At 32.1% G+C, this 23,440-nt stretch overlaps 1 protein-coding gene across 1 annotated transcript in view; it reads left to right on the forward strand.

Moving 5' to 3' along the window:
• The window catches only part of LOC137006957 (ryanodine receptor 3), a 139,156-nt gene that overhangs the window by 101,199 nt on the left and 14,517 nt on the right, over positions 1-23,440 (forward strand). Inside the window, exons 72-90 of the mRNA XM_067368130.1 lie at positions 1,246-1,416; positions 1,501-1,560; positions 1,637-1,771; positions 2,168-2,280; positions 5,349-5,445; positions 7,096-7,205; positions 7,351-7,402; positions 7,585-7,638; positions 7,727-7,826; positions 8,908-8,987; positions 9,066-9,142; positions 10,041-10,114; positions 12,705-12,722; positions 15,163-15,243; positions 15,326-15,414; positions 15,483-15,611; positions 17,185-17,289; positions 17,666-17,747; positions 19,303-19,832. Of these exons, the coding sequence (XP_067224231.1) occupies positions 1,246-1,416; positions 1,501-1,560; positions 1,637-1,771; positions 2,168-2,280; positions 5,349-5,445; positions 7,096-7,205; positions 7,351-7,402; positions 7,585-7,638; positions 7,727-7,826; positions 8,908-8,987; positions 9,066-9,142; positions 10,041-10,114; positions 12,705-12,722; positions 15,163-15,243; positions 15,326-15,414; positions 15,483-15,611; positions 17,185-17,289; positions 17,666-17,747; positions 19,303-19,832 (2,157 nt within the window). The remainder of the gene's footprint in view (positions 1-1,245; positions 1,417-1,500; positions 1,561-1,636; positions 1,772-2,167; positions 2,281-5,348; positions 5,446-7,095; positions 7,206-7,350; positions 7,403-7,584; positions 7,639-7,726; positions 7,827-8,907; positions 8,988-9,065; positions 9,143-10,040; positions 10,115-12,704; positions 12,723-15,162; positions 15,244-15,325; positions 15,415-15,482; positions 15,612-17,184; positions 17,290-17,665; positions 17,748-19,302; positions 19,833-23,440) is intronic.

Genomic DNA, 23,440 nt, shown 5'->3' on the forward strand with positions numbered 1-23,440 from the left:
AAGTAGCACTCTAGTACAGATTTAATGTTAAATATAGCATAAATATAGTTATGAAATTAAATTTTCCCCTTTTGCTCTTGAAAAATTAGACCAAAGATTGCCTGTTTGATATACTCCAAATTAATTATGTTGAATCACTATATACATAAGAGCCAGCGGCAAATCCCTGAAGCTCCGTGAAGCTGTTCTCGGCGGGTACTCGAGCTCTGAAGGACTGCTGGAGCTCACATCTGCGAAAGCATCAAAACAAATAGTAAAATAGGCGCTATGATTAAATATGGGTCACAGATTTAAGGTCTAAACAACTACATTCTTGCCTAAAAACTCTTAAAACATCACTTTGTGGTACAAGTGTAGTATTTGTAAAAAACGGTGGATTTTCTCGGCCGCCATGACAGTCATGTCACAAGCCTTTTTTCATAGTTTTAGTGCAGAATAACAGCAGTTTGTGATTGACCCCTGTAAGCTGCCGGTGGTTTTGTGATGATGATGATGATGATGATGATGAAAGTTTAAAGCTCCTGCTGGTTCGATCCGTGTCTCGTGTGTGTCCGTGTTTGATCTGTCGCAGCGTCTCACATGTCAGATGTTGTCGTCGCTGGTGTTTGTGCCGTTCTGGTGTGTGTGTTAGTGTTTTCTTCTTTAAATATTGTTTATGAATATTAATTTACACAGCAGAAGCTTGTACAGATGTCTCTGAGGAGGATTATTTCTGTAGCATTTGTTTAGTTTTGTTGTGTTAAACAGTTTATCAGTATTTGTGTCTTATCAGGCGAGTGAATCTCACAAACTCAAAACAAGTTATATTTTGCATGAAGAAAATGAAGTGTTTTTTTTAGGATCATTGAAATGTTTTTCATTGTGACATTTTTTTATTGTTTTCATAATCAAACTTACTTTACATTTTAAGTAATATTTATTATTCACTAAATAATTACTTAATTTATATTTGTTGCATTACAGTAATGTGATTAGGAGGGAGATAAGAAGCATTGCCATTTAAGAATTATTTATATTATATATTTTATTATTATTTATATATAAATCTACATTTTAATTACTATATGTATATATTTTTTTTTTCAATACAGTAATTAGATTAATTTTCATGAAAATAAAGTCACAATGCAAAACCTCTTTAAATCAGCTTCTTTTTCTTTATGTAAAGTATAATCTATTTTGACTGTGATTTATTTCCGCGTGACGTCTCTTGACGGTGTGTGTTGACGTGTGTGTCTCTGTCAGTCCGGAGGTCAGGATCAGGAACGGAAGCACAAAAAGCGTCGAGGGGACTTCTACTCCGTCCAGACGTCTCTGATCGTGGCGGCGCTGAAGAAGATGCTGCCTATCGGACTGAACATGTGCACGCCGGGCGACCAGGAGCTCATCCTGCTGGCCAAGACACGATACGGCCTGGTACGAGGGTCACTGGGGTCAGGGGTCAAAGGTCACAGGTGTGTTTGCGTGTTTGTGATGAGATGCTTTTGTTTGGATGTTTAGAAGGACACAGATGAGGAGGTGAAGGAGCACATCAGACAGAACCTGCACCTGCAGGAGAAGGTCAGTCCGTCACACACACACACACACACACACATCAGCGGCCGCTGCTGAACGAGACTCTCGTGTTCTCACACAGTCGGAGGATCCGGCCGTCCAGTGGCAGCTCAACCTTTATAAGGACGTGATGGTGAAGACGGAGGAAACGCCAGACCCGGAGAGAAGCATCGAGCGAATCCAGAGCATCTCGGCCGCTGTTTTCCACCTGGAGCAGGTCAGGTCACGTCACAACATCTCACACTCACAGATCATATAGATACAGAGATTTGGATATTGTATATTTAGAGCAGCGATTCCCAAACATTTTTCATCAGCCGAACCCCTTTGAGATCAAATATTTGCTTAAAGTCCTCTGAAGATTTTGAGTTAATATTTAAATAATTTAACAACACATTCACATGTTCACGGTTAGCATTTCATCAACACACGGACCCCTGGTATAGAAGCAGTTACTAGATTTGCATTTCCTAAATTAAATAAATATGCATAGATGTTAGAAGATTAATATTCAGTGTAAGTCAAAAAAGGAGATTGTGTAAGAAATGTATGATGAAAGTTTTCCTCAAATATTCATGTCAGGACAAACTCACTCGCTGTAATGTGTGTTTAGGTTGAACAGCCGTTGCGCTCTAAGAAGTGTGTGTGGCAGAAGTTGTTGTCTAAGCAGCGGAAGCGAGCCGTGGTGGCGTGTTTCAGAATGGCACCGCTGTACAACCTGCCCAGGTGACAATCTGTGACTGTCTATCTGCCTGTCTGTATTTGTCTGTATGTGTTTGTCTGTATGTGTCTGTCCATCTGTTTGTTTGTTTGTCTGTCTGTCCTTCTGTCTCTGTGTTTGTTTGTTTGTCTGTCTGTCTGTCTGTTTGTCTGTCTGTCTGTCTGTCTGTCCGTTTGTTTGTCTGTCCGTTTGTTTTTCTGCCTGTTTGTTTGCTTTTTTGTTTGTCTGTTTGACTGTCTGTCTGTCTGTCTGTTTGTTTGTCTGTCTGTTTGTTTGTCTCTTTGTTTTTGTCTCTTTGTCTGTCTGTCTGTCTGTTTGTTTGTCTGTTTGTTTGTTTGTCTGTATGTCTGTCTGTCTGTCTGTTTGTCTGTCTGTCTGTCTGTCTGTCTGTCTGTCTGTCTGTCTGTCCGTTTGTTTGTCTGTCCGTTTGTTTTTCTGCCTGTTTGTTTGCTTTTTTGTTTGTCTGTTTGACTGTCTGTCTGTCTGTTTGTCTGTCTGTCTGTCTGTCTGTCTGTCCGTCTGTTTATTTGTCTGTTTGTTTTTGTCTGTCTGTCTGTTTGTCTGTCTGTTTGTTTGTCTGTCTGTCTGTCTGTTTGTCTGTCCGTCTGTTTATTTGTCTGTTTGTTTTTGTCTGTCGTCTGTTTGTTATTTTGTCTGTCTGTTTCTGTCTGTCTGTCTGTTTGTTTGTTTGTCTGTTTGTTTGTCTGTTTGTCTGTCTGTCTGTCTGTCTGTCTGTCTGTCTGTCTGTTTGTCTGTCCGTCTGTTTATTTGTCTGTTTGTTTTTGTCTGTCGTCTGTTTGTTATTTTGTCTGTCTGTTTCTGTCTGTCTGTCTGTTTGTTTGTTTGTCTGTTTGTTTGTCTGTCTGTCTGTCTGTCTGTCTGTCTGTCTGTCTGTCTGTTTCTGTCTGTCTGTTTCTGTCTGTCTTTCTGTTTGTTTGTTTGTCTGTCTGTTTGTCTGTCTGTTTGTTTGTCTGTCCGTCTGTCTGTCTGTTTGTTTGTTTGTTTGTCTGTCGGTTTGTTTGTTTGTCTGTCCGTCTGTCTGTCTGTCTGTTTGTCTGTCCGTCTGTCTGTCTGTCTGTTTGTCTGTCCGTCTGTCTGTCTGTCTGTTTGTCTGTCCGTTTGTTTGTCTGTCGGTTTGTTTGTCTGTCCGTCTGTCTGTCTGTCTGTTTGTCTGTCCGTCTGTCTGTCTGTCTGTCTGTCTGTTTGTTTGTTTGTTTGTTTGTTTGTCTGTCTCTGTTTGTGTTTGCTTGTTTATTTTTGTCTGTCCGTCTGTCTCTGTTTGTCTGTCTGTTTGTTTGTTTGTTTGTCTGTCCATCTTTTTGTCTGTTTGTTTGTCTGTCTGTGTTTGTCTGCATTCTCTCATTTTGACTCCTTTGATTCTGATCGTTCATCACATTGAGACCCAAACCATGAGCAGAGGCTGAGCTCCATATGTGTGTGATTGCCTTAAAAATCAAACTTTATTTTACAACACAAAACTCTTAAATACATTGATTTTAACATATATGAGTGTTTCTTTGTAATATGAATAATATATTTTTGTGTATAACCACTTTAATTTTTTTTTGTAAATGTTATATATGTGGTAAACATTTCTTAAAGGGGCTGTATGTAGAATTCAGAAACCCTTGTTTTTGGCGACAGCAGTGGCCGTTAAATGAACTGCAGTTGCATATACTCACCGATATAATCACACAAAGTTGTTTCTATTATTCTCTTAGAAGTAAAAAGAAGTGTGAAATACCTTTGCAGCGATATATACTGTTAACGATCATCCCGACGCCATCCATGCTGCTGAGAACGACGTTTAGATGAATATGTAAATATATGCAGCGCACTTTCATTTCAGTGACACAATAAACACACAACAAAAATGAGAAAACAGCAGTTCAGAAAGCATCTGATAATAGTGATGTGGATATGTTTGACCAGCTCTGAGATTCACCGCGTCATGTCATTAAAATTACAGTGTTATGATAGTGTGATTATAAGTATATTTGAGACTATAGACTATATAGATCTGACTCTGAGACTATAGTTTGAATGAATCACGACACATTGACATTACAGTACAGAACGACTCTTTCAGCATTTTTATCCTGAACATTGTATAAGCATTCGTTTCATGTGTCATTGAACAGAAGAGAGTAAACGTCACATTCTTTTGACTGAAAAAAAAACATCCCGAGTCCTTCACATAACAATACAGGCTTTCATAGATGACCTAGGAAGTCAGGGAAGGTTTTGTTTTTTCAGTTTCATTAGAAGCTGTTCACACAACGGCAATAAAAAAGTAAATACTACATGGAGATTCTTACATACAGCCCCTTTTAAGTATGTTAGTATATATATATATATATATATATATATATATATATATATATATATATATATATATATATATATATTTATGTTTAGTTTATTTAATATATTTAGTTTGCAAATGTTTTATTTGCAAATAAAAAAAGGGTTATTAAAAATGTATTATTATTAAGGTTTTTTCTACAGTTCAAATGTTGTTTTATCTCATATGTTCAAGTCCTGACGCTCTGCAACTCTAAACCGAAGCAGTTTGTCCATTATGATTTTTATGAATAATCCAGTGAATCCTCGTGTGTGAATGTGACTCAGATCAGTTGATTGATTTGTGGGATTGATTTGTGTCTTGTTTCCTCTCCACGTCACGTTCCTGTTCTCAGGCACAAAATTAATAATTACTTCCTGAATTCCTACCGACACTTTTGGCTGGGCAGAATTCTCGAGAGTTCTGACTCTGACAGTCTGCTCGCTGTGCTAACGGTAACGTAACGCTCAGACAACGCTTGCTCTGCTCTCTGAAACCCCGTTTCTGAGCCATGGTTTGGACGGTGACTCGCACTAACTGTCTGACGGGTCATCTGGGATGTTGACAGACACTTTATTTTTACATTTAGGATCTTTGGTGTCACATCTACATGATGACCCGGCAGATGAACCCTAACTAACGAACTAACTAACAAACTAACCCTCCAGCACTTCCTGTTTCCCTAGCCTCGCCCCGTTAACCCTGTCTCCTGCTCCTGTCCCGTCTCAGGCATCGCTCCATTAACCTGTTCCTCACGGGATACCAGCGGCTCTGGATAGAGGCAGAGATGTACTCGTTTGAGGAGAAGCTAGTGCAGGATCTGGCCGTAAGTAACCTCGAGCCGCTGGTTTCCACACTAGACCCTGTGAAAGCCAAACGGGACTTCTGTGTCTTTTCGTGTCTGTGAACTTACAGCAGATGTGGCATTAGTTTTGTCCCATGTGACCTACTGGATACTGTACACTGTATATACAGGGGTATATTTGAAGTGCATTAATTCTTCATGTAATTTTTACACTTCTCACACTACAGTTTGGCACAGAGTAGTGCATACGTACATTATTTGGGACACACCTAATGTCTACTGATGACATCATCTCCTGCTCTCATATGCAAATTTGTGTCTAATGAAATCCAGTCCTTCACGTGACGCTCTGAATGGAGGAATCTGTCCAGAAACACTCCAGAGTCAAACTGTGCTGTTTCAGATTCCTTGATTTCCTGCACTGATGCATGATGGTTGTTCAGTCACATTATTGCTTAACCCACTGAAACCAGCTGACCTGAGCATCACTAACTCTCCTCGAGTGTGTGAGGAACTGCATGAACGACAGTACCGTGGTGAATTCACATGTACTAGAGCAGAGATTCATCAGACGAACATTCACTCAAAGTCCTCCTGAGATTATTTTAATTACACATTCACATGTTCACGGTTCTCTGACGTGGGTTAATGGTCACGTGATACGAGACTAAACAAATTGAAAAAAAAAAATTAAGCATTACATTTGCATTAAATTTAAATTATTTTTTTAGTACTTTTTTATGATTTAATAAATTATTAGTATTTTATTTTGATTGCTTTTATTTTTTTACATTTTACATTATGATTTAATTATTTTATTTTTTATTTTTAAATTATTCATTTTAATGTCACAATTTTTAGCTAATTAGTGTTTTAATTTGATTGTTTTTGTCTTAAAATTAATTTAATTGTACGTTTTTATGATTTAATTATGTTTTATTATAAATTATTTACTTTAATTTTACATGATTTAATTATTATTTTTGATTTAAATTTGTATTTGAAAATTATTTTATTTTTATTTTATTAATTATTTTAATTTTACTTTATGATTTAATTTATTATTGTTTTTGATTGTTCTTATTTGAAAATTGAAAATGATTTATTTTAATTTTACATAATGATTTAATGTTTTATTTTATTTTTTATTTAAAAAGTTATGTTTTAAGTGTACATTTATATTATTCAATAAATTATTTTATTTTGGTTGTTTTTATTTTTTAAATTTATTTTACATGATTTAATGAATTATTAATGTTTTATTTTGATGTTTTATTTGAACATTATTCATTTTAATATTACATAATTTAATTATTATAATTTATTTTGATTGTTTTTATGTTTAAATTATTTGTTAAGTTGATGTTTTAATGATTTACTTTATTAATTTGTACAATGTAGTCAATCAGTGTCATGGTGTACAGAGTAAAGTACATTAATATCACCATCTGTACCATGTTATCATCACGGTACTTTACTGTAATGGTGTTTTGTGCACGTGATCATCAGATTTCTCTTTCATAATGTGCTGAGAGACAGTGATCCACAAACCAGAACATCACTGTAGATCTGAAGGTGATATTAAACAGGATTGAAGTGTGTGATGTGTGTGTGTGTGTGTGTGTGTGTGTGTGTGTGTGTGTGTGTGTGTGTGTGTGTGTGCGTGTGAAGAAGACGCAGCCGAAGTCTGATGAAGAGGAGGAGGAGATCACAGACGCTCAGCCCGACCCTCTTCATCAACTCATCCTGCACTTCAGTCACAACGCTCTGACAGAACGCAGGTGATCTCTCACACACACACACACACACACACACACACACACACACACACTTCCATTGTTTTTCTATCAGGTTGGTGATATTTTCTGTATTCATGTGTAATATGTGTATGTGTGTGTGTGTGTGTGTGTGTGTGTGTGTTTCCAGCTCTCTAGAGGAGGATCAGCTGTACATCGCATACGCAGACATGATGGCGAAGGTGTGTGTGTGTGTGTCACATGACATCATCAGAGAAGATTATCAATCTGCCCTGCTCATGACATCATCAGATAAACCAATATACTGTCTAATCGATTAATATACAATATAATGAATATATATGAAGTAATAATATATAAAATATAATCAATTAATATGAAGGACGCTGTTCTCCGTCTGTAGAGCTGTGCTGAAAACGAGGAAGAGGATGAAGAAGGAAAAGAGAAGACTTTTGAGGTGAGCAGAGACACAACATGAGACTCAGACGATGACGATGAGAGCCTGACGTACGTGTGTGTGTGTGTGTGTGTGTGTGTGAGATCAGGAGAAGGAGATGGAGAAGCAGAAGACTCTGTACCAGCAGGCCAGACTCCACGACCGAGGAGCAGCAGAGATGGTGTTACAGATGATCAGCGCTAGTAAAGGTACACACACACACACACACACACACACACACTAGACATGTGCCGATATTCGGTAATGCGATATATCACGCTAATGAATATGCACGATATTGTTATCATGGGCATTTCAAAATACCGTAAATAACAATTTATTGCCAATTATTAAATTTTTTATAATGCACTTAAGAATACTTTCCCATCAACCATATAAAACGCGCTCAGATGTAAACAAGCCTAACGTGCACGAGAAGCACATGACGGAAAGGAGACGCGCTGAATGAAAGTGCACGTTCACTCTCAGACAGCAGAGGGCGCTGATGGAACAGCAGAAATGCAGCGGTTACCCCGGAAACAGCGTTTTTAAAATGCTTCAAACAACCATTCAGTTTTTTGTAATCTCATTGTTGTTCATCACAGCGCCAAATACTTCATACTTAAAGACTTAATAGGCTATTTATTTTCAAACTTAAACATTTTATATTTTAATCTGGACCACAACATGCCCTAATGATTAGAAATGTTCTGATTATTTGTTATTGTTCAGGAAAACTTCATTAGTTAACATGTTAATTCATTATTACCAAACTGACAATGAAAAATACTTATAAAGCATCAATTATTCTTAGTTACTGTTTAATAACATTACTAAAATCAAAAGAACTTATTTAATGGACCTGAGATCAAACGAACAATGATCAGTTTCTGAACTAACATGAACAATAAATAACACTTTCTGTAACAAATGTAGCTGTTGCTCAATCTTAGTTAATGCATTAAATAATGAGATCTTATTGTAAAGTTGTTCTTTATAGCCTAATTCTTTTGCACTTTAATCTGTTTGAAAATTTGACTTTATATAAATTTTTGTATATTGTATTATTGTATTTAAACATTCAGAGTTTTTTTGTTATTAAAAAAAGAGTTCTTAAACCTGTTATATTGACAACACTTTTTTTTGCAACTTATTTTAATATCGTGATAATACCGTATACCGTGATAAAAGCTTTGGCAATTAATCGCAACATGAAAATTTGATACCGTCACATGCCTAGTACACACACACACACACTCTGACCGATCCTCATCACTGATTGGTGTTCAGGGCGTTTGGATCCCATGGTCACGTTCACACTGAAGCTCGGCATCTCCATCCTCAACGGCGGGAACATTGTGGTCCAGCAGGTGAGTCGATCTTCACACTCACACATACACACACACACACACACACGCCAGTGACTCACAGTCGTTTCTGCTGCACAGAAAATGTTGGACTACCTAAAGGAGAAGAGAGACGTGGGATTCTTCAAGAGTCTGTCAGGGCTGATGCAGTCGTGCAGGTGCAGATTCTCCACACACGTGTTCACATGCACACACAATTCAGATTAAAGTCTGTTTCAGGTTTTAAGTTTTTTTTTTTTATGATGATTTAATTTTACATTTTTTATGATTTAATTGTGTTTTAATAGTGTTTTTTTATTTTAAAATGATATATTTTATTTATATTTTTAGGATTTAATTATTAATTTTATTTTTATTTATTTTTATTTTGTTTTAAAAGTATATTTACATAAGTATATTTTATATATTTTCATACTTTACATATTTTAATTTAACATTTTAATGATTTCATTAGTTTTGTGATTTTATTTTTATTTATTTTTTTTATTATATATTTAATTATATTAATTAATAATTATATATTTTAACTTTACTTTTTATGATTACATTAGTTTTGGTTTATTTTGGTTTATGTTTTTAATAATATAAATTAATTTGAATTTTTATATGATTTAATTATTAGTGTTTTATTTTATTTGTTTTGATTTTAAAATTATATATTACAATTTTACATTTGTATGATTTGAGTTATTTGTGTTTTTTGTTTTTTTTTAATTGTATATTTTAATTTTATATTGATTTAATTAGTTGTGTTCTATTTTTTATATTATTTTATTTATTTTATTTTTCTTTTCCAAATGTCCCATTAAAACAGGCTTCAGAAAATCAGAATAATTAAATTTTACGTTGAGTTATTAGTTTATTGATTTTATTTTAAAATTATGTATTTTATTTTACATTTTTATAATTTTACATGAAAACAGGCCTCAGAAAATCAGAATGTTATCTTTCAATGAACGTTATTACTCATAATGTTGTCAAACTCCAGTTAATCTCCGTGAGCGTTCTGGTTTATTCCAGTAATAATGATTGTTGGTGTTGACGGTGTCTCTGCAGTGTTCTGGATCTGAACGCGTTCGAGCGTCAGAATAAAGCCGAGGGTTTGGGGATGGTGACGGAGGAGGGCTCCAGTAAGTCTTCGGCGCTCACACTGATTCAGCCGTGTGTGTGAGAGAAACTCTTACGATCACACCATCGTCTGATACTGCACTGTGACGCACTAAACAACACACACACGTGCTCTTATTAATATCTGACCTTCATTCTTGATGTTTCTAGAGCACGGACTGACCCAGAATCACATCTGAATGTGACTTTTATATGTGGCTCTGCTCATGGTGCAGTATCACAGTCACACACGCTTCCAGTTTCACTCTTATTTACCATCTTTACTGGTCTGAAAACACACTGCCGGTCGAGAGTGTGGAATAATTATGATCTGTTACTGTTTTTGAAAGAAGTCTCTCCTGCTCACCATATATTTAATAAAAATACAGTAAAAATGGTGAAATTTTATTACAATTTAAAATAACTACAGTAAAATGGTGAAATTACAATTTAAAATAACTACAGTAAAAAAATTTGTGAAATATTACAATTTAAAATAACTACAGTAAAATTGTGAAATATTACAATTTAAAATAACTACTGCAAAAATTGGGAAGTATTTTAATTTAAAATAACTACAGTAAAATTGTGAAATAATATTACAATATAAAGTAACTACAGTAAATTGGGAAATATTACAATTTAAAATAACTACAGTAAAAATTGTGAAATATTACAATTTAAAATAACTACAGTAAAAATTGTGAAATATATTACAATTTAAAATGACTACAGTAGAAATCGTGAAATATATTACACTTTTAAATAACTACAGTAAAATTGTGAAATATTACAATTTAAACTACAGTAAAAATTGTGAAATATTACAATTTAAAGTACCTACAGTAAAAATTGTGAAATATTACAATTTAAAATAACTACAGTAAAATGGTGAAATTACAATTTAAAATAACTACAGTAAAAAAAATTGTGAAATTACAATTTAAAATAACTACAGTAAAATTGTGAAATATTACAATTTAAAATAACTACTGCAAAAATTGTGAAATATTATAATTTAAAATAACTACAGTAAAATTGTCAAATGATATTACAATTTAAAGTAACTACAGTAAATTGTGAAATATTACAATTTAAAATAACTACAGTAAAAATTGTGAAATATTACAATTTAAAATAACTACAGTAAAAATTGTGAAATATATTACAATTTAAAATGACTACAGTAGAAATTTACACTTTTAAATAACTACAGTAAAATTGTGAAATATTAGTATAATTTAAAATAACTACAGTAAAAATTGTGAAATATTACAATTTAAACTACAGTAAAAATTGTGAAATATTACAATTTAAAGTAACTACAGTAAAAATTGTGAAATATTACAATTTAAAGTAACTACAGTAAAAATTGTGAAATATATTACAATTTAAAATAACTACAGTAAAAATTGTGAAATATATTACAATTTAAAATGACTACAGTAGAAATTGTGAAATATATTACACTTTTAAATAACTAGAGTAAAATTGTGAAATATTAGTATAATTTAAAATAACTACAGTAAAAATTGTGAAATATTACAAATTAAAATAACTAGTAAAATTGTGAAATATTACAATTTAAAATACAGTAAAAATTGTGAAATATTAGTACAATTTAAAATAACTACAGTAAAAATTTTGAAATATATTATAATTTTAAATAACTACAGTAAAATTGTGAAATATTAGTACAATTTATAATAACTACAGTAAAAAAATTGTGAAATTACAATTTAAAATAACTACAGTAAAATTGTGAAATATTACAATTTAAAATAACTACTGCAAAAATTGTGAAATATTGAAATTTAAAATAACTACAGTAAAAATTGTGAAATATATTACAATTTAAAATGACTACAGTAGAAATTGTGAAATATTACAAATTAAAATAACTAGTAAAATTGTGAAATATTACAAATTAAAATAACTAGTAAAATTGTGAAATATTACACTTTTAAATAACTAGAGAAAAATTGTGAAATATTAGTATAATTTAAAATAACTACAGTAAAAATTGTGAAATATTACAAATTAAAATAACTACAGTAAATTGTGAAATATTACAATTTAAAATAACTACAGTAAAAATTGTGAAATATTAGTACAATTTAAAATAACTACAGTAAAAATTTTGAAATATATTATAATTTTAAATAACTACAGTAAAATTGTGAAATATTAGTACAATTTATAATAACTACAGTAAAATTTTTGAAATATTACAATTTAGAATAACTACAGTAAAAAAACAGCTGTTTTAAATTACTATAATATTTCGTAAGTTTTACTGTATTTTTGAACAAATAAATGAAGATTTGGTGAGCAGAAGAGGCTTTCAAAACCATGAAAAATCTTAATTATTCCACACTTTTGACCGCAAGTGTCCATACACCCAATAATATCTCTTTATGATTGATTTGATTGATTGGTTTGTTTGGAATGACTGACAGCTCATGGTCATGTGATCAGGCATAAGTGACGGTGATGTTCAGTGTCAGTATCTCTGGTTCTTCTGGAAGTTTCCGTGTCTTCTCCTTTGCTTATGTCTGCTGTTTTTCTATGTTGATTTCTTTCTTCTTGTCATTCTTTTGTCATCGGTGGCAGTCAACGTGAGGGAGCGCGGTAAATACACGGTTCAGATTCTCTCTGTGTCCATCGCTGCTCCTGTCTGTCCGTCCGTCCGTCTGAATGCGTGTCTGACTGCATGTGTCATGTGACAGGAAGTCAACCCCACTGACGTCTGCTGATCCCCTCTCTCTCTCTCTGTATTTCTTGCTCATCTTCCTGTTTTGAATAAGTGCTTTATGTGCAGATGGTGTTAAACTCACACGCTCTGAAACCCCTGAATGTGCAGTATATTCCCTGAGGACGTGCTTTAAATCAACCCTAAAAATGTGCTTCCTTCCGTTTTTGTGTTTTATAGATCAGCGTTTCTCAAACTGGGCTTTGTGAACTAATAATAAAAATTTGCAATTAAAATGAAAAAAAAAAATATATAAAACACTTACTAGTAAATAATTAAATAAAAAATAATTTTAAAATAAAAACTAAATAAAACACTTACTAATAATTAAAATTAAAGTAAATTTAAAAAAATATAAGCAATCAAAATAAAACGATTTAAAAATAAAAGGAATCATTTAAAAATAATCAATCAAAATGAAACTCTTCCTAATAATTAATTAAATTAAATAATGTCAAATTAAAATGAATAATTTTAATATGAAACTCACATTACATATAACTCATATTCAAAATGAAACTCTTCCTGATAATTAATTAAATTAAATAATGTCAAATTAAAATGAATAATTTTAATATAAAAACAATAAAATGCTAATAATTAAATAAAGAAGTCAAATTTAAATAATTTTAAAATAAAAACGAAGTAAAACTAACTAATAACTAATTAAATAAAAATGTCAGATTTAAAAGAACTGTAAAATAAAAACAAAATAAAACACTAATTAATAATTAATTAGTCAAATTAAAATAAACAAAACAATCAAAAATGAATAATTTAAAAATGAAATCAAAATGAAACTCTTACTAATGAATAATTAAATAATTCATTTTTACTGGTGAAGATTTAATAAATCAATTTAATTTATCTATCTGAACCATCATACTCTATTTTGATGATCATATATGAATTTTACAGCCTAAACGTCTTTACAATCTGCCAAATTACCATTAATTAATAATCATCTCAAACCCTACAACACTTTACGATCAGATTAACTTCATTAGTTAACAGTGAACAATAATTCCAGAGCATTGATTAATCGATTTATAATGGCGCTTTCAACATTTACTAAAACATATTTACAATCAAAAGTTGTTGACTTCAGTTAATGCATGTGAACTAACATGAACAAACGATGAATACTGATAAAATACTGAAAGTACATATAATTCTCAAATAATTCCACACTGTGGATCAAAGTATTATTTTAACAGTAAAACAGGGTTGAAGATAAAGTTCCATTGAGTTTTCTAACGAACCCATTAATACTGAATGATTATTATTATTTGCTTTAGCTCATACTAATCGAATGAATGTCGCGTATAATCATTCAGATATTGTTTTAATTGAATGTTTTTTTTCAAATTGATATTGTTTATCATTCTATTTCTTTATCATTTTATTTATATTGTTTTTATAACTTTTTCTTTTTTTAATTTTTACTATTTCAATTTATTATTTTTTATTCATTTTATGTGTTTATAATTTCATTTTATTTTATTTATATTATGTTTACATATCATTTTATTTATTATTATGTATGTTTATCATGTAGTTATTTATTATTTTATTTATAATGTGTTTTATTCTTTGGACGTTTACTATTTCAATTTTGTTTTATTTTTTACTGTTTTTTTATTGCTTTATAATTTATAAATGTATATATTTTATTTGTATTATGTATGTTTATCATTTCATTTTATTTATTATTGGTTTATTTTATTTATATTATCTGTTTATATATAATTTTTGTTTTATTATTTATTTTTTTGAATGTTGACAAATTTATTTATTATTATTTTATTTATATCATGTTAATAATTATTGTTTTATTTATATTATGTATGTTTATCATTTTGTTTATTTTTTATTGTTTTATTTTATTTATAATTTCATTTTTTATTTAATATTTTATTTATATTATGCATATTTATCACTTTATTTATTTTATTTTATTTTATTTATATTATCTGTTTATATTTTTATTGCCTTATCATTTGTGTTGTATGTTTAAAAATGTATTATTATTTTATTTATATTATGTATGTTTATTATTTAATTTATTTTTTATTGTTTTATTTATTTTTTTAATTATTTTACAATTTTTATTTTATTTTAAACGGTTATCTTTTATTTATATTTTATTCATTTATAGTTTTGTTTTATTTATTATTAATGCTTTATTTTATTATTGTAATTGTATTTATATTACGTATGCCTATAATTGTGATGATAATCAGTTAGTGGTGTTTGAGATGGCAGGAGCCGTCTAGAAATCTCAGAAGTGTCTCTGAAGTGTCTCTGTTTTCCTCGAAGGCTCTAAAGTTCTCCAGAACGACGAGTTCACCAAAGATCTGTTCAGGTTCCTGCAGCTCCTGTGTGAAGGACACAACAACGGTGAGAAACGAGCCGCTGACCGTCTGAATCACACCAGTGATCTTCTGCTTGTGTGACGCGTGTCTGTCCGTGTGTTTGTCAGACTTCCAGAACTTCCTGCGGACGCAGACGGGGAACACGACCACGGTGAACATCATCATCAGCACGGTGGACTATCTGCTGCGGCTGCAGGTACACTCGCGCTCCTCCGTCTGTCGTGACGCTCGCGTCCCTCTGCTCATGCTGTGCTGCGTTTGCAGGAGTCCATCAGTGACTTTTACTGGTATTACTCCGGTAAAGACATCATGGACGAGGCGGGTCAGCGGAACTTCTCCAAAGCGCTCGCCGTGGCCAAACAGATCTTCAACTCGCTCACTGAATACATTCAGGTAGTTTTATCTATTATTTTGTCCGTATGAAAGATTTCTTAACCCTTAGAGGTGCGGTGTGTACATTTCAGCGGCATCTAGTGGTGATGTTGCGAATTGCAACCAACGGCTCAGTCCACCGCTCCCCCTCCCTTTCAAAGCACATAGAGAAGCTACGGTGGCCGGCACAGGACAAACATGTCGTCGTCTGAGACCGCAGTAGAACCATTTGTCCATTTAGGGCTACTGTAGAAACATGCCGGCACAAAATTGTCATGTGAGGGGATCCGTGGTGTATGTAGATAGAAATTAGGCTCTAATAAAAAAGTAATAAAAACATAACGGTTCATTATGTAAGGTCTTTATACATCACTGAAAACATAGTTTTATATATATATATTATATTGCATTTCTGTCAATAGATCCTCCTAAAATTTACACACTAGACCTTTAAAACATTTTTTAGATTCACTTTTATTTGACTGATTTAATTTCTTGTTTGTGATTTTATTTAAATTATATGTTTATAGTTGTATTTATTTATTGTATTTATTATTTAGTTTGATTTATATTGTGTATGTTTATATTTGTATTAATTATATTTTATTAATATTATATATGTTTGTATATAATGTGTTTTTTAGTGTTTTATTTTGTTATGCATGTTTATCATTTTTATTGTTTAATTTTATACTATAAATTTATTTTTTTTTTTTATTTATATTGTTTTCTATAATTTGTTTCATTCAATATTTTATATTTATATTGTTTGTAATTCTATAATTTATTATATTTTTTATTTATTTTATTGATATTTTAAGTTTATAGTTTTATTTATTTATTATCATTTCATTTTATTTATATTAGCATGTTTATATTTTTTATTATATATATTATTTTATTTATGTAATGCGTGTTTATAATTTTATCTTTATTTCATCAATATTATGTTTATAACTTGTTTAGTGTTTTATTTTATGTTATGCATGTTTTGTTTAATTTTATATTATATATTTATATATATTTTTAATTTATATTGTGTTGTGTATAATTCTAATTTAAGATTTATTTTTATCTTATTTATATTCTAAGTGTATAGTTTTATTTATTGTATTTATTATCATTTAATTTTATTTATATTATGCATGTATATATTTTTATTTATTATATATAATATTTCTATTTTACTCTTTTTTTTATTTTATATTATGCATTTTTATAATTTTATTTATTTTTATTTCATTAATACATATTATTATTGTATTTATTTTATTAATATGTAAGTTTATAATTGCATTTTTTTGTTTCATTTTTTATTATGCATGTTTATAATTTTATTTTAATTTGATTTATATTATGCATGTTTATAATTGTATTCATTTCGTATTCGTATATTTATATATTTATAATTCTATATTTTTTAAGATATCTTGTATTTATACATGCTTTTGTGTTTTATGATGTAAAGCACCTTGAAGCTCCTTGTAAAGGTGCTCTATATATAAAGAACGTTGTTATGATGATGATGAATCTGAGTGACAGGAAGTGGTTGCTTCTCTCACAGCTGTGTCCTTGTCCCGTGTGTCTCTCACAGGGTCCGTGTATCGGGAACCAGCAGGGATTGGCTCACAGCAGACTGTGGGACGCCGTCGTGGGATTCCTGCACGTGTTCGCCAACATGCAGATGAAGCTGTCGCAGGTACATCACGACTCTTACTCTTCATCCAGATGTTTTGGTGTTGATCTGTCGAGAGTGAGCAGTGCTATTTTAGATCATTTGGATTAGTCATACAGCATTTTAAAACTCAATCTGAGCATGTCCGTCTACATCAGGGGTGTCCAGACTCTCCAGTTAAACACCTGGACCAGCTAATCAAACTAGATAGAAGCTTCCAGGCAGGCGAGCTGAAGCTGAATCCTCCGGGACCGTCAGAGATGAGATCGAGACCTTGAGCTGCTGTTGTTTGATTGGCAGATTAAACATGAGTTTTTCATCTAGTAAATGAAAGCGTGCTGTGATGTTCCTCTCCTCTTCATCACGCTAATGCCACGCTCTTCCTCTTGATTCCTCACAGGATTCCAGTCAGATTGATCTGCTGAAGGAGCTGCTGGACCTGCAGAAGGACATGATCGTCATGATGCTGTCGCTGCTGGAAGGTTCAAAAACACTTATATTAAGTGGACATGGACGGTTGTTTATTAAGAATGGCCAAATACTATAACGAGTCTTTAGGAAGGATAGAATGCACATTGAGACGCAGAGTTTTGAACAAATCGGTTGAGTCAAAGATTCAATGAACCATTCATGAACAATTCATGCCTCATTCTTGAATGAATCAGCCATTGGAATGAATCGTTTGAATGAATGACTCAATGACTCACTTATTAAGATGGTTACTTGACGCCACCTACTGGTGGTTTAATTACATTTTAAAAAGAATACTTTTCCCCCCAACATTTCTTACAATCCCATAACATTATTTAATACAGCTGTAATTTTTTTTATTGCAAATTTCTAAGTGATTTCATTTGATTGGTAACAGCCCTTAGTGTCTTATTCAAATTAAATTTATTGAACGAATTTAAGAATTTAAAATGAAAGACGAATCATCACAAATCTATCACAAATATGCAAAATCTTTTTTTTTTTTCTTTTTATCGGACAAGCAATTATTTTACTCATTATTTTACTTATTTTACAATTATTTTACTCATCATTTCATGTTGTCTGACAACAAAACCAGAAAAAATATATAGATTAAATAATTTTATTGGGAATTTTGCTGTAATAAAATAAATAATGTGAGCAAAAACAAATTTTCAATGTAATTCAATTCAATAAGTGTCAACATTGCAAAATTCATCAGTTATGAAATCAATAATGAAACAAATTTTAATGTTGATTCAATTCAATAACAGTGTCAATGTTGCAAAATTAATCAATTATTAAACAAATTTGTAAATGATTTAATTTGATTGGTAACAGCCCTTAGTGTCTTATTCCAATTAAATGTATAAATCGAATTTAAGAATTTAAAATGAAAGACGAATCATAGATTTTACATGAATCGTGTCACAAATCTATCACAAATATGCAGATTTAAATACAGCTATGGAAAAAATTAAGAGACCACTCCAAGTTAAGAAATCCATGTTAAGTGGTCTCTTAATTTTTTCCATAGCTGTATGTCAAAGCTGCGATATTCTGATAGGATATTGCTCCAGAAATTTTAAATTTATATTTACACCACACAAAAAAAAAATCCTTATAAAAATATATAGATGAAACAATTTTATTGGAAATTTGGCTGTATTAAAATGTGTTATGTGAGCAAAAAGGGTAGCACCAGAGAAATCTAAACGGCTGACACTTGACAGAATGCAAATGCAACATTGAATTTTCTAATTGCCGTATGACATCATCTATTGACATTTAGCGACACACATATACACATATATATATATATATATATATATATATATATATATATATATATATATATATATATATATATATATATATATATATATGGCATTAAAAAGCATTAAATTAGATTTGATAAAACCTGCAGAAACCCATTTTTCGTACATAATTTAGGCGATTCACTCCTGTATTTAAATGCGGTGGTCACTCCTGAAACTTCAGAGTGTGTACGTGGCCTGATAATCACGCTGAATCCTGTGCAAAATAATCCTGTCGTTCCCCCCGCAGGAAACGTTGTGAACGGGACCATCGGCAAGCAGATGGTGGACACTCTTGTGGAGTCCTCCAACAACGTGGAGATGATTCTCAAGTTCTTCGACATGTTCCTCAAGCTGAAAGATCTGACCACCTCCGAGAACTTCAAGGAGCAAGACCCCGACCGCAAAGGATTCATCTCCAAGAAGGAGTTTCAGAAGTCCATGGAGAACCAGAAGCAGTACTCTCAGTCCGAGATCGAGTTCCTGCTGTCCTGCGCCGAGGCCGACGAGAACGACATGTTCAACTACGAAGAGTTCGTCAAGCGCTTCCACGAACCCGCCAAGGACATCGGCTTCAACGTGGCGGTTCTTCTCACCAACCTGTCGGAGCACATGCCTCACGATTCCCGCCTCTCCGCCTTCCTGAACTTGGCCGAGAGCGTTCTCAACTACTTCGAGCCCTTCCTGGGCCGCATCGAGATCATGGGCGGCGCCAAGAGAATCGAGAGGGTTTACTTCGAGATCAGCGAGTCCAGCCGAACGCAGTGGGAGAAACCACAGGTCAAGTCAGCTTTATTTCTATTGCGCTTTATACGGTACAGATACAAACAGGAAAATAACATAATTAATGATGCAACATATGAGAGAAATTCAATTTCAGCTGTAAAGCAGCTAGAGCTTAGATCGGGCCCAACAAATCAAGCCCGACCCTACCCGAGCCCGAGCACGTTGTGTCCGAGCCCGGCCCGGCCCAACACGTCCACTGTAATTATGAGCCCGAGCCCGATTTAAACCCGACCATTTTTAATATGTGGGCCGTTATAACCAGGGGCGGCGCCAGATTATTTTATTTTTTTTAACGCAGGTGCTGCTGTGCTAGATCATAGGCTACAGGGGGGAGCTGCGCAGTTATATAAATTATATAAATACTATTAATAAATGAGCAAAAATTGGCCACTCAATATTAAATATTAAATTATTTTAATTATAATAAAGTTTTAATTTTATTAAATTGAACAAGCTCAACATTCAGCATTCAATCAAATATTCTTAAAGATTAATTATTATTAATAATGTTACTTCAACCTATTGTTATTTTAACATAATATGTGTGTGAGCAACAAGCAAGATGTGCATTTGTAAATTCGGTGACAGCGTGTTACGAGTTTCAAATGGTGTAAGTGTGTCCGTGGCGCGCCGGCGCCTCCATATCAATATTATATTGTCTGCTATATTGCTTTTTATGTATTAAATCCAGGTAATTGGATGATGAAAAATGTATTAAAATTAAGATACAATTAATACTAAACGAAATTCACTTTAAAGAAAATCTTTCTTCAAAACAAAACTTAACAAACTTGAAACTAAATGTGCTTATTTAATGGCTAAAACACGTAAGCTATAGCTAGACTCTCTTTTTGTACAAATTGCAGCACATTCATTTAATTCTGAATTTTGCATATGTAAGTTGAAAAGCATTTGTTTGTGCATAGTAAAACATATCTGTAACATTTATCAAGTTCATAATTGTGCGTGCATTTATTAATTATTATCTTAATGAATAATACGACAAGGAAGAAGCATGTAAACTGCGTTGTTTGTTTATTAAAACTAGTTTAAAATGTTTCCATACCTCCGATTTTCCTCCAGACTTGCTCAAAGTTAATTCTCCTGTTTTATTTTTTTCTTTGGTTCTTCAAGCTCCATGTTGTACTTAAGCCTCGTTTCGGCTCCGACAAGGTTTTGTTCCGTCTTCTGAGGGGTGTCAACTCACACCAGAAGCATTTCAGAAGCGAAGCGGCTGGATTCGCGAGACCACTAGATTTGCCTGGCAAACATTGTTTTCGTTACTTTTTTCATGTTTTTAATGGCTAAATGGTTATATTTTGTCCGGTTTGATTGTGTTTATTGCTATGCCATACTTTATTTTGCTGTAGCCATACAGATGAAGTTAAAACACAACAAAAAACAAGAAATTTCAAGTTCGAATCTCTTGTCGTCAGTTTCTGGCATCGTATTAATGTGAAATATGAGCGGGAGTTTACTCAGGGTGATTATTTTGACTTTATTTTGTATTTCAGCTGCGCGTCTTGGACGCGGCGTCCGTCAAAAATATCTTTAGCGAAGCGGCGCGGTGAGCCGCTTCTGGGACGCTTCTCAAACGCACCGCGGCGCGGCTGGTGTAAACACGAGCATTGACTAGAGTGGCCGCGTATCAGCTCCGGTAGCCGCGTCGCAGCCGTAACGCGCCGCACGCGTGTAGTGTAAACGAGGCTTTAAACGAGGCTTTAAGCTACTGAATAGTACAACACGCACAACAGGTGTGATGCGTCACGCGTGCGAGACTGCGAGTGGACGAGACGCTGCGCATGACACGTGACAAGGGCCCGACCCGACCCGGCCCGAGGACGGTGGGCCGAGTCCGGGCTCGGGCTCGGGCAGAGAATCTAAGCTCTAAAAGCAGCTCTAAAAAGAAAATACTGTCATTATTCAGTTCAATGTTGATTCAATTCAGTTAAATAACAATGTCGCAGAATTAATCAATTATGAAACTAATTTTCAATGTGAATTCAGTTCAATAACTGTCAATGTTGCAAAATTCATCAATTATGAAACTAATTTTCAATGTTAATTCAGTTCAATAACTGTCAATGTTGCAAAATTCAACAATTATGAAACAAATTTCAATGTTTCTTCAATTCAGTTCAATAACAGTGTCAATGTTGCAAAATTCATCAATTATGAAACAGATTTCAATGTTCATTCATTTCAGTTCAATAACAGTGTCGCAAAATTAATCAATTATTTGATTAAATTCTGTTCAATAATAGCATCTGTCGCGGAATTAATCAATTATAAAACAAAATTCAATGTTGTTTCAATTAAGTTCAATAACTGTGTCAATGTTGCAAAATTCATCAATTATAAAACAAATTTCAATGTTGATTCAATTCAGTTCAATAACAGTGTCGCAAAATTAATCAATTATTTGATTAAATTCTGTTCAATAATAGCATCTGTCGCGGAATTAATCAATTATAAAACAAAATTCAATGTTGTTTCAATTAAGTTCAATAACTGTGTCAATGTTGCAAAATTCATCAATTATAAAACAAATTTCAATGTTGATTCAATTCAGTTCAATAACAGTGTCGCAAAATTAATCAATTATTTGATTAAATTCTGTTCAATAATAGCATCTGTCGCGGAATTAATCAATTATAAAACAAAATTCAATGTTGTTTCAATTAAGTTCAATAACTGTGTCAATATTGCAAAATTCATCAATTATAAAACAAATTTCAATGTTGATTCAATTCAGTTCAATAACAGTCAATGTCGCAAAATTAATCGATTATGAAACTAATTTTCAATGTTAATTCAGTTCAATAACTGTCAATGTTGCAAAATTAATCAATTATGAAACTAATTTTCAATTTTGATTCAATTCTGTTCAATAATAGCGTCTGTCGCAGAATTAATCAATTATAAAACAAATTTCAATGTTGCTTCAATGCAATTCAATAACAGTGTCAATGTCGCAAAATTAATCAATTATGAAACTAATTTTCAATGTTAATTCAGTTCAATAAGTGTCAATGTTGCAAAATTCATCAATTATGAAACTAATTTTCAATTTTGATTCAGTTCTGTTCAATAATAGTGTTGTCGCAAAATTAATCATTTATGAAACAAATTTTCAATGTAATTCAATTCAGTAAGTGTCAACATTGCAAAATTCATCAATTATGAAACTAATTTTCAATTTTGATTCAGTTCTGTTCAATAATAGTGTTAATGTCACAAAATTAATCATTTATGAAACAAATTTCAATTTGCTTCAATTCAGTTCAATAACCGTGTCAATGTTGCAAAATTCATCAATTATGAAACTAATTTTCAGTGTTTATTCAGTTCAATAACTGCCAATGTCGCAAAACCAGTTATGAAACAACTTTTTATGTTGATTCAATTAAATTCAATAATGGTGTCAATGTTGCAAAATGCAATTATGAAACATTTTCAGTGTTAATTCAGTTCAATAAGTGTCAATGTTGCAAAATTCATCAATGATGAAACACATTTTTAATGTAATTCAAATCTGTTTAGACAGTAGTGTCAGTGAAATTGATATATTTTACAATGCAATTTAATTCTGTTCAATAAGT

This window comes from Chanodichthys erythropterus, chromosome 18 (genome assembly GCF_024489055.1).
Source record: "Chanodichthys erythropterus isolate Z2021 chromosome 18, ASM2448905v1, whole genome shotgun sequence".
NCBI classification, from domain to species: Eukaryota; Metazoa; Chordata; class Actinopteri; order Cypriniformes; family Xenocyprididae; genus Chanodichthys; species Chanodichthys erythropterus.